The sequence below is a fragment of the Panthera leo genome, chromosome B1 (assembly GCF_018350215.1).
Source record: "Panthera leo isolate Ple1 chromosome B1, P.leo_Ple1_pat1.1, whole genome shotgun sequence".
NCBI lineage: Eukaryota > Metazoa > Chordata > Mammalia > Carnivora > Felidae > Panthera > Panthera leo.
The window spans coordinates 6679278-6691825 of NC_056682.1; the positions used below are offsets into that span (position 1 = coordinate 6679278).

General features: G+C 43.9%; 1 protein-coding gene across 3 annotated transcripts in view; it reads left to right on the forward strand.

The window, feature by feature from the left end:
- AGPAT5 (1-acylglycerol-3-phosphate O-acyltransferase 5) overlaps positions 1-12548 on the forward strand; it is a 66164-nt gene that overhangs the window by 42159 nt on the left and 11457 nt on the right. For all 3 annotated transcript variants that reach the window (XM_042934178.1, XM_042934180.1, XM_042934179.1), the window contains exons 6-7: positions 5725-5886; positions 12241-12364. In XM_042934178.1, the coding sequence (XP_042790112.1) occupies positions 5725-5886; positions 12241-12364 (286 nt within the window). The remainder of the gene's footprint in view (positions 1-5724; positions 5887-12240; positions 12365-12548) is intronic.

Here is a 12548-nt window from a genome sequence, read left to right on the forward strand (position 1 = left end):
CAGTGGCTCGGAGAGTTCGGTTTTCCCTCTTTGAGGCCATTTCCATACCGTTGACTTACAATTTTTTACCAAAACAAATATTACCCCTTATTCCTCCAGCCTTTCCACTGCTTCAGCTGCCCGTTGATCTGCTCAAGCCGCAGTCTCAGTTCTGAGTCAGTGGTGCGGGAAGCGGTGCCTGAACCAGCGGCCGCAGCGCAGCCCTGAAGGTTGCCTGTCACGCAGCTTGTCCGTACCACTCAGACCCCCTCCATCGGCTGTTCCAGGGTAGAGTTCTGCCTTCCGCGCCATTCTCACACCCCCTAAAGTTTGAGAACCGCTCATTTCAATGAGATTAGTCATGTTGCTCCGCAGGTTAGTGGGGTCAGACTTTTGTGTTTTCCAGAACATGCAGATCTGATATTTATTGGTGAGCCTTCATTTTGTACTTAGGTTTCATTCAGAGACAGGGAAGTTTGGTAGCAGTTACCCACCCGGTGTAGGGGCCTTGGAGGCGGGCAGGGAGGCTCCACGTAAACATCCAGGCACTGGTGGAATAACTTACGCCCCTGTCACTTACGTGAAGTCTTTCATTTCAACTAAGTTTCCTTAGAGTCATTTTAGATATTTTGCTTTTCATTGGTTACTGAGGGATTTGGAAGCTGATGTATCTTAATCTTCTTCCTGAACCTATTAACATGAGCCCCATGGTGGCTTTCTTTTACTATAGCAGCTAGCAACTTATATATTTAGACTTAATTGTCCTTGTAATAGAAGAGAGGAATTTAGCAACACATCTGTAATGGCAAACCAAATAACTCAAATTTTCATATTATTGAGCAAGTAAAAAGATCCTTGTAGTTTTAAAACTCTTTAGAATTTATGGAATTTGGCTTTTACTATGTGAATAACACTGGCTATTATGTAGGCTTAATTGTCCTTTTAAAATATAAAAACAAAAGGTTTTTTCTCCTTTGTAGACTTAATAAAAATTATTGTTATATCTGTGATGCCATATTAACAAATTTAGGTGGCAAATGACAAGCTAATGATAATTGTAATAGATGGCTTATTAATAAACTTCATATAAAAATCTCTTGCTAGTTAAGAAAAAGACATGAACTAGAAAACTGGGAAAAGCACATGAATGGGAAATTCAAGAGGTATGACTGACCCACGCACATGAACCTGGCAAACATTAAAAAAGGAAGTTACTGTCCCGTGTTGGCCCAGCTTTTGTGGAACAGACGCACTTCTCCTTCATGCGGGAGCCAAGATGGCACGTTTGCTCCCTGTGGCTGCAGCCCGTTAAGAGACGTGGTGTCTTAAGACAATGCAGATGTGTTCTTTCACACTTCAGGAGGCGGGAGGTCTGACACGGGTCTCACGGGGCTGAAGTCGTGTGTGGGGAGGGCTGTGCTACTTTTGGAGGTGGGGAGAACCCGTTCTCTTGCCCAGGATCCCTGCTTCGTAGAATGCTCTGCTTTCGCGGTCTTAAGATTGCTTGCACTGGGTTGTGCACATGATGTCCACGACGGTTCTGCTTTGACCTCTTCCTCGCTCTTTCTTCCCCTGAGCCTGGCTTTTGGCTTAATTCTGACCTCTTTTTCCCTGGCCCCCAGGCTTTCCAGGCCTGGAGTGGTCCTGGTCTGCCCCCTGCCCCGCGGCCCCACCCTGCGGTTGTCACTCAACGTGTGTGTGTGCGCGTGTGTGTGTGTGTGTGTGTGTGTGTGTGTGTGTGTGTGTTGCGGCCTCCCCCATTCTCAGCGGTTCTCAGCCATGGGGAACCTGCTTTGTCTGCTCCCTTCTTTCCGGCTGGGGAAGTGAAAGTGTGTGCCGATCGCCAGTCTGTACCGTCTGGTCTCAGAGCCCGCTAGTGTTGTGTTTGGCGCTTCTCTTTTTCCTTGTGGACCATGTCTTCCAGTTTTCGGACTTTTTCTCCTCGCATCTCAGAGTGCCTTTGCCTGAATTGGAGAAGTTTTCTCTGACTTCTGCATCAGGCAGTCACGCCTTCCCTTCTTTACTTCAAACTTTTTATGTGATTGCTCCAATAATTTCCTTTTGCGTACCTCACCACCACGCTCCTGTCTGCTGGGTTCCCCCCGGTTTACGAGCACAGTCTGGTTCTCATACAAAGGAATCTGTGTGTTCATATGGCCCCATATGGCCCCCCTGTGGCTTTGCTCTTTTCTTCTCCCGCTCTCTTCCCGCTAACGGAGGAGTTCGGGCCCCTCGCCTTCTCCCGTCTGACTCCGTCCAGTCTCCAGAAGCATATCCCACTGCCAGCTCACTGGTGACCTGTTAGTGACCCCAGTCGCCAGAGAAGCTTCCTTTTATCGGTCCTCCTGTCTGTCGGGGCTTCTGGCAGAGCCTGGGCTGCCTCATCCCCCACCGTCCGACTTTCTCAGGGCGGCCAGTACAGACAGTACCTCAGCCGTCCTGTCTGTGCAGGTGATCCCAAGTGTTTGTGGCTGCTGGTTGCCACTTTACAGACCCTGGTTCTCACCACTTCTGGAGTGTTCCAGCCAACAGTGCCTAAGTTGAACACACGTTTTCTTTCTTTGGCTGCCTCCTGCCCTCACCTGTGCTCTCGGACGATGGGCGTCCGCACACGTGTGCGTGCGTGTGCACACGCACACCCCCAGCTCTCCTGCCTGGCCGCGCTCCATGTGTTTATGGTACAGCCTCGTGTCTTCAGGGGCAGAAGTCTGGTTATGTTTTATTCCTTTTCCTTTTTTACCATGTTTGATAAGCTGCTGGATCAATGTGTGTTTGGTTCTTGTAACATCACTTGACTGCATTTTCCCGGTCCAGTTTAGGTTCGGTCCTAACTCAGTGCCTTGTTGCCTGTGACTTATGCCCTAAAGTATCTGGGAAACCTAATGGTTCTCTTGGCACCTAGATTACATCTCTCCTTTGGCCTAAGATCTGTGGAGTCCCACAGTACCAGCCTGTCGCTGTGCAGCTCTTCTCATGGGATGCCAGTGCCCTCCTCAGTCCTGCCGCTCACACGCTGGGTACCTGTGCTCCCCAGGCCTTCCGGACCCTGACTTCTTACCTTGTTCATAGGTCTGCCTCTCCCCGCTTCGTATGCCCCATGCCTCCCTCTTGGCCTCTCTCCAGGCTCCTCTTTAGCCTGAAACTTTCACCAGTCAGATATGACTGATTGAAAAAAATCTTTAGTATGAGGAACATTTTTGTATTCTGGGAATATTTTGTACCTCTTCTAGGACATTCTACCACGTTATAGCTACTTATGTTTATTTTATTGGCTCATTAATCTTTAGCCTACATGCTTAGAGTATTAGATTAGTATCTTGGTAATAGACACAAAATAGAAAAAGTACTAAACAGGACAGTGTAAGGTCTTGTTAGCTAGCTATGTGACTTTGAGCAAGTCACTTTACCTCTCTGAGCCTTAGTTAAATTAATTTCCAGGAGTCAAGTCAGATGGTGAGATATATATCATCTAGAGGTTGTAGACCATTCCCTGCGTGGACCGGAGAGGGTCATGGGCTCGGACTTACGATTGTGAAGTGACTTCTGATCTTCAGAGAAGGGCCGCTGTCTATTTGTTGTCGTGGTAAGGGCGTCCGTCTAATTCTAAGCCTTAGAAAGTCTGTCGACTGTGTGTTAGTTAGTAAGTCCGTGCGGGAGAATTGGCAGCTGCTGTGTCCTTACCTCACTTCACCCACTCTTGGAGCTTCCGTTCCTGCCGCTCCACGGAAAGTGCTAGTCCCATAACACATAGCCTTTGTTTGGCCACACAGCCCCTTCTCCATTCCAGATGTCTCGGTGGCCTTCTGGAGATGTTCTCTTCTCAGGGCCCCTGTGTCAGCCCAGTCTCCTTGTTCTCCTTCCTCGTTGGCTGTTCTGTCTTAAGAGCTGGAAGATAAAAGCTGGAATATTCAGGATGTAGACTGGACTAGAAAATGTGTCTAGTGCATTCCTCAGTAAGAAGGTTATTTTCCTTAGTCTTTTTTTTTCTTTTTTTTTTTTTTTTTTACACACAGTAGTAATTGGGCATTTCTTACTCATCTGTCACAAAGCTATTTTCAGGCCTTCCTATAACTTTTTTTTTTTTTTTTTTTTAATACTATTTTTCTGTCTTCCTATCTTCTTACTGACTTACTGGAGTTTTGTAATTGTTCTCACTGAATAAATACCACAGGGTGATTCTGTGGAACTTTGGACTTAATATTGGATGAGCTCCAGTAGTGAAGAAGGAAGTATTAACTAATTTAATTGACAAATAGATGTTTCCCAGCCTGGTATACTATTCAGATTTTTGTTATAAGTTCGTGAATAAATTAAGCTGCATCTGCCCTAGGGACTTAAGTCAGATATGTGGTTGTGGGAATCTCTTTCTTTCCCACACTGCTTTGCATTTTAAAAATTCTTCTGCAGGAAGATCCCAACATACTATAGCTGTTCGTCTTTATGCTGCCTGTTTTCCCTGGAGAGTCGGGAGAAAATCCAAATCAAATTTTGTCTAGTCTAGGTTCGTGTCACTTCAGAGAGCCACTATTTTCTGTTAAATGGTCAGTACATATTCTCATTAAGAAAAAAGGAGGCAGTGGGATATAGGAAGGGGAAAGAACAAATTCGTAATACGGGTAGAGCACTCACAGATATGATGAATTCTTCTATAGGAATTGCAGTGTTTTCTCCGTTACAGAAACTTCATATATATGTGTGTGTACATATATAATGCAAATGTGCCCGAGAGCATTGAAATCCTGCGTCTATACAGAAACTTACTTAGCATTCAGTTTATATCAATGTTCATGGCAGGATTATTTATAACAGCCAAAGGTTGAAAACAACCCAAGTGTCCATCAACTGATTGTCGATAAAATGTGGTATATCCATACAGTGGAGTATTATTCAGCCATAAAAAGTAACGGAGCCCTGATACTTACCTCAACATGGAGAAGCCTCGAAAACAGAATGCTAAGTGAAAGCAGTCAGGCACACAAAAGTCCACAATGTGTGATTCCGTTTATGCAAAATGTCCGTCACGGGCAAATCCAGAATGTGCAGTGTCTGCAAAAGGTACAGGGTGTCTTTTTGGAAAGAGGAAAGTGGTCTGGAATTTGACAGTGATGATGGTTGCCCAGCTTTGCGAGTATTCTAAACACCACTGAATTGTACAATTTAAAATGATTAATTTTACGGCATGTAAATTATACCACAATTTAATAATAATAATAATAATAATAATAAAGCATTCCAAGTATCAAGCCTGGTTTTCCACATAATATATATCACTTTGGGTATCATATGCAGCAGGGCTCATTTGGTGATTCCGCACTCCCACATCCCTGTTTGAATAGAAATAAAATTAAATCATGGACTAGGAGTTAGAAAGTATGAACTGTATTCCTGAATCTTAAGTGACCCTGGATGTTCTCACCTTTAATTCTGTTGCCAGAAACGAGGATGATAATACTTACCCTTGTCAGGGTTTACCAGATTGAAGGGTTTCTGGTTTTCTGACAGCTTTCCAAAGTATCTCATACATGTAGATATTTCATAAATACATATTAAATGAATGTTTGATTTAAAGAAATCAAGTCATGAGAGTACTTTCTAAAACGTCAAGCCCTGTACCTATGAATGAGAATATGGCTTTAATATATTCTGGTCTGTCTATTCCTGGAAATGTGAAAACAATTTGGATATTCTACTCCTGAGGTGTTTCGTAACTAACTTATGGCCACACTGAATCGACTTCTTTTTTAGGCCTTGCAGTATTAAAACATGTGCTGACACCAAGAATAAAGGCAACTCATGTTGCTTTTGATTCTTTGAAGAATTATTTAGATGCAATTTATGACGTGACAGTGGCTTTCGAAGGGACTATTGACGATAAAGGGCAGCGGAAAGAAGCACCGTCCATGGCTGGTGAGTTTATATTTTCAGTGGAGTCCTATATTTGTGAATGTGTCATTATTCTTTTTAATGGGTAAATAAATGTGCTTTGTAACATTTACTCGAAATATTTTCCGAGGATATACTTGATGTGTTTTTCAAGTACTTTTTATTAATCCGTAACAGTTTGAATTTCCCGAGTCCTGCTAAGTTTGGTGTCTCCTGGTTGCCATAGGAGTCCTTTGGACTGGCCCGTTATCACTAACTCAGCCTCTTTCTACCCAAAGTTTCACACATAAAAATGGAAGGCTGCATAAGTCGAAGGGGGGAATGAGGAGTAGAGTGCTAACCTAGCCACCCAGAGGTGTGCATCGATGGTTAGCATTCATCTTTGTATGTACTTTTATAGAATACTTAGGAAACTCAGTATCATTGGCAAGAAGAAAAACAGTTAAATGTGGCTCCGTTTTTCAAACCTGTGCTAGGTTTTAAAGACCTTTTAGCTACTGTCTATGTGTCCTATCAGATATGACAAGAAAAAATAGAATTTTAAGTGAGTGGAATGTTTTAGTTAAACATAAACAGAGACACTCTTGCCTGTTAGAGAAACTGAAATATGGGAATAAGTAAGCATGCAGGGAAGCCTGTGAAGCTGCTGCCTGAGCTCTGAGCCCGAGGTAGAACACCGGGCTTTTGATTTCACGTTGGTGGCTGTTGAAGGTCGAAGTCCCGGGCCTGGAAGAGTGTGTCAGTGGGTCCTTGTGAAGCCCGATGTCCCCAGTGTGTCCCGGAGACAGCGACCTGGAGGGAGGACGGACGGGCGAGGCACGGGGGGCTGAGTGGTGTGGGCATCGGTCGCGGTGGGAGGAAATACAGATGCGAAGTAGTGACCGCGATTGCTGTCACAGTTGCCTTTGACACAGAGCAGTTGTTATGTAGGAAGCTGAAGATTTTCTTCACTTTAATTTTTTGGAATATATTTGGAGTTTTTTGGAATATATTGTACATCAAACAGTTTAAAAACCAAAACTTAATAAAGTTCACAGTGAAACAGCTTGCTTTCTGCTATGTCCCCTTCCCAGTCAGGGTCCACCTTCCCCTGCTCAGAAGCGACCACTTTTCTTAATTTCTTATGTGTCATATGTGCAAATTTAAGTCTGCATTCTTACTCTCCAGTCCCTCCTTCATGAGTCCTTCTTATGAAAAAGGCAGTATATTAATATTTTTCTCTGTTTTTTAACCATCAAAGGAGTCATTGACCTATTTTTACATTTGGAAACACATGAATTTAGTTGTTCAACGATATTGTCACCAGTTTATCACCATTTAAATAATGAGATTTATTAAACATGTTTTTATTATAAGTTTCTAAGAAACATATAATTCCCGTAATGACCTCTGCAACATGCTTCCATTGTGTCGCCGTCCGGACCATAAGAGCTCCTTGGGCCAGGCTCATGTGCCCCGGCACCCCCTCATTAGCCTGCCATCTTGGACCATGCACCCTCACTGTCCAGCCTCTCTTCCCCCCACCCGCCTTGCCCTGTGTAGGCCACGCCTCCTTTCCAAGGGAAGCCCCTCCCCTTGCAGCCACCCCCACTCTGCCCCCACATTGGTCTTCCAGGGGCCCACTAGCTTTCTCCTGCTTTAGCGCTCCTGCCCTCCTGCCCCATCCTGCCCCACGGGGAGTGCTCAGCATGTGGCAGTTCTTTTCCTCCTCTAGACCAGAGGAGAAGGCCCTGAGGAAGCCAACCAGCTCAGAGTTGCCTTGTCTGGATCCCAGCCCTGTCCCGCTTCTGTCCCAATTCCTCTGTCTCCTACACATTAGCTGACAGAGGTTCTGTGTTTTCCTTACAGATCATCTCTTCTTGAGAAAGCTGGCTTTTCTATCACACCCAGAAGCCATGTGGCAAATAAATCTGTCATTTCAGTCAATTAAGCGTGAATATTTCTGCAAGGAAAAGTATACCAGAGTAAAATCAAAAGACTGAAGACAAACTGGGAAAAATATTTGCAATTTAGATCACAGAAAAAAGGCCTGATTTCCTTAATGTATAAAGTCCTTCTACAAATTGATAAGAAGGTGATCAATAAGTCAGTAGTAGTTCACAGGAAAAAAAAAGTTCAGTCTCATTATACTAAAAATGCAGTTTGAAATTTACAGTGAGATACCATGTTTTGCTATCATTAGCAAAAATCCCAGTATCAGGTTTTCTAACAGGCCCTGTGGGGAAAATACTTTCCTACTTTGCTGTTAGGAGTGCAGTGCAGTTTAGCCCCCCCAAAAGTTTCCTGGCAATGTCTATCAGATTTATAAATGTGCTGCTGAGAAATCATTCTACCAGTATACCTGTCCGCGCAAGATGGTTTTCCGTGTTACCTGCTGATTTTAATTATGAGTTGGGATCTGTAGCTTGAAAAACCCATCTCTCATTATTATGTAAATTGATTGATACTCTGCTCTACTTATAATCTAGTATAGATTAAGATGCACCTTCAATTTATGATGTAAATTGGATTGGATAGAAAAATTCCTTAATTAGATATAAAATTCCGGAATATTGTACATTCTGCGTCTGGGTGGTTGAGTTTAATATTAAGCATAATCCCCACACATGGTGGGCTGTCATTTAATAGTTGTATTTTGTAGCCCACTTAAAAAACATTTCCGTAGTTGCTAGATTGTTCACGTATAAGCTGTATGCCAGTCATTTCGGGCACTTTAGGAGCATTAGAACTCCATCAGAACCGTCTGGGATGGTTGCTGGCCGTGCCTAGACCCTAGACACCACCCTAGACCCCCCCTCCCGCCCCGACCCAGGCTGGCCGCAGACAAGGGTAGACTGCAGTGTCGATGAACTCTCGGGATCACTAGTGTCACGATTCGGGCCTGAAGGAGGCGTCACGAGAGCTAGGCAGCAGGTGGTGTCCCTTGTCCATCCCATTGTGTGGTGTGTTTCATTACACGGTGAGTGGGCTTGCATTTGTGATTCATCTGGTCTTGTCAGAGTCAGAGTCAGTCTTCCCTTTCTCTGGCGTCATTGGCCAGAGGTGAGCCAGGCCCGTCTGAGTATAATGGGCTTGTTTAAAATCCTGTTTCTACAAGTGGGTGGTATACTGTAATGAATTAATGAAGTTAAGGATAACATTTGATGCTCTGTTTAACCATTTAATATGGTTCTGGGTAACTTTTTTCTATTAGTATTTTCTTATATGAAAATAAAACTTACAGGTAACCCAAAAGAAGAAGGAAAAAAACTCCACAGGCTCACCTGTGCAGATGGAACCCCAGTTAACAGTTTGGATGTTTTCCTCAAAATCTTCCTTTTCATGGTGTCCATATGTTGGAGTATGTTTGTGCCTCTGGATATTTTTTTAAATGAGATCATTTGTGTATATTGTTTTCTTTATATCCTGCTTTTATTTGCTTAATAGGGTATCATAAACATCTTTACATGTCAGTATATGTACTTCTGTAATTTTTTAAAAATGCTACATAATGTCCATTGATGTGGACATTGATGTGACTATGCCACAGTTTATCTACCCAGTTCGCTACTCTTGGATTTAGGTCATTTTTTTCCCCCAGAGGGAATGGGGGCAGGTAATAAGCCCGTGAGCCAGCGGTGTGGGGGCCAGTTGGGGTCCAGGGCCACATGGGCATTTTCTGCCCTGCTCCCTGAGGTCTGCTTTTCTCTTCTGTCTCCGCCTTGCCTGGCTCCCCAGGCCCAATGCGCATGGGACTCAGTTTCTCCCGAGACCAGACCCTGTGACCTGTGTGAATACAGGAAGACTTTTGTATTACTCTAGCAGATCACTACACTCTAGGCTCTACTAGGAAAGTTCTAATTAGGAAAAAATTATACCTTAATTAGAATACTTTTTCCCTACATATCCTAAATATTATGGGGCAATTTTTGCTCATGCGATATGAAATAAGCTCCAACTGAAATAGATATTACAAGTATAGATACACGAGCTTTATTAGACATTGAGGAAAAGATCTACGCCACTTCCTTGTCTGCTGAAAGTCATTTAGTGTTTATCTGATGATTGTCTTGTGGTCTACGTTTGGGTCCTCACGACAGACCCTGGACTGATCGGGCTCCACTGCTGTCGCTCGGGGCCTTATCCTCCTTTGGCCCTACAGGGGTAATAGTTCTTGCCTGCGAAGCCTCGTGGACGTCAGATGAAATCAGGCACATGAAAGTACCATGTAAATTTTAGGGGAGGGGGACCCTAAAAGCACCCGTATGAATGCGGGAGGCGATGCCTTTTCTCTTCTCAGCTGATGTCTCATGAAAGACATCACTTCCCAGGCACTGTGGTTACAAGCATCCATTTCTGACTTGGGAGGTATGCTCACTTTTTCTTTACGGCCTGTGGCTCTGTGGCTCTGCCCCAGTGTGTGCAGTGTGAAGGAGAAATCCAGGTCCCTTGCACTGCTATTTAATTATGGAGATATGGGGGGGGGGGGGGAATCATTAAATGGAGGTAGGAAAATTGGTGTCAGGGTCTGCATTTTTATGTACCAGAAATGCAAAGACGAAGGCCGGCTGAGAAGTCCTTGTCACAAACACGTCGAGCATCCCAGGCGCTAGGCACTGCTCCCCGGGCCCCAGCTCTTCTCACCGTGATTCTGTCAGGCAGCTGCTGTCCCGGGGTCTCTGTTTTGCAGACTGGGGAACAGGCCCAGAGAGCTAACACATGTGTTCAGGGCTGACCAGGGATCGGAACCCTGGCTGCCTGCCTCCCTGGCCGTGCTCTTAACCACTGCACAGGTCTGCTCTAAAATACCTCTTAAGCAGTTCTTGGATGATATACATGAAAATGGAACTTGAGGAAAATGAAGACAAAAATATTGAACAGTAAAATCTTCCCTATAGCAGTGCTTTTTGCGCATTTATCATCAAAGCCAGTTCACTCCTAACGTATATGACCGTGAGATCATTTTGATGACAGAAATGCTGCGTGTTATTAAGGATAGCAGTGGTAAAAAAAAAGAAAAACAAAAAACAACTGTAGAGAATACTTAACAAAACAGAGATGTGTGTGGAGTCAAAAGAATAGAGACTTCTTTAAGCTTAAAGTCTTCTTCAGACTGTAAAATATACGAATCACCTTTTAGAACATGGTCTTTGAACATATTTAACTTGAGATAACAGGGTCTCCGCCCCCTTCTTGCATACCCACCGAGGGAATGCGGGAATGTAGCCTCCTCTTGGATCTCTTAGGAATGTTTCCTTGTTCTCCAAGGAATTTAAATATGTTAATAATCTCACCTCTTCACCAAAAGCCACCTACAAAAGAGGGAATTTCCCAGCTCAGAGTTCTATTTTGTCTTTAAATAAATTCTGGCCTCCTCCCTTGTGCAACCAGGCCTGAAAAAAGACTGTCTGCTTTGTTCAAAGGAGCATGTTTTAGGAATTGCAGTTGAGAGCTCATAGCTATTCCACAAAACGAATGTTGGTTCCTAAGCCGAATATAATATGTGAAAATACGGCAAAGGCAAGAAGAGCAGTGGGTACCAGTGAATAGAAACCAATAGCAAGTCACAGAGGGACAGAGATCTCTCTGCCATGTCCGTAGTGGGAGTGCGATGGTGAGGACAGGCTTACATGCCCGGGAGGCACTAGGGATTCAGGGGGTTCCGTGCCTCCGTGCCCCGATGCTTTGGCAGAGTGAACCTGACAGACCTATCTCTGTCCTTCTGGGTCTCAGTCTAGTGGGAGCAGCAGTGACCATGTGTGGTGCGTGAGAAGCTTGGGAACAGCAGACTGGTGGTTTCCTGCAGATTAGTGAGTCTGGAGGTGGTTGACATTTAGGGGTCCCTCCAGAGGGTGGGTACAAACTTCTAGCTGAGTCCAGCTTCCTATTCCTAGGCCATCTGTAGAACTAGAGGTTATTGTATGAAAAGTAACATTTGGGGGGCGCTTGGGTGGCTCAGTCCGTTAAGAGTCCGACTTCGTCTCAGGCCGTGATCTTGCAGTTTGTGAGTCTACGTCGGGCTCTGTGCTGACAGCTCAGAGCCTGGAGCCTGCTTCAGATTCTGTGTCTCCGCCTCTCTCTGCCCCTCCCATGCTCATGCTCTGTCTCTGTCTCTTGATAGTAAACATTAAAAAAAATTTTTTTGGAAGGTAACATTTGGTACTATTGATGTAACTTAATGACTTCAGGTAATTGCGGTAGACTCAGAAATTATAACAGGTTCTTCTACTTTAGCTTGAAACCTAAAACCATCAGTCTGTAATTCTTTTAACTTTTTTTTTTGCTAAAGAAAGAATCTGGTTTTTCATCATTTAAATTTTCTTACCTCATTTTTCAATTGTCTTCTATAACCATGAGTTCTAAAACAATAAAAAATGAAATATTTTTGTTTCTTGTTAGAATTTCTCTGCAAAGAATGTCCGAAAATTCACATTCACATTGACCGTATAGACAGAAAAGATGTTCCGGAAGAACAAGCACGTATGAGAAGGTGGCTTCACGAGCGCTTTGAAATAAAAGATAAGTGAGTAACACCAGTTCTTGCGCTTGGAAACCTTGGGTTCGGCTAAATTTCACTATAATACAGTCTTTTTATCTTAAGAATGCTTTTTTATAAACTCAAGTCCAATCTGTCCATGTTTTAAGCCTCACTGTTACAAAGTCCCATGAACTTATTACAGGAGGCCTCTGTTTCCATTCATGGTATT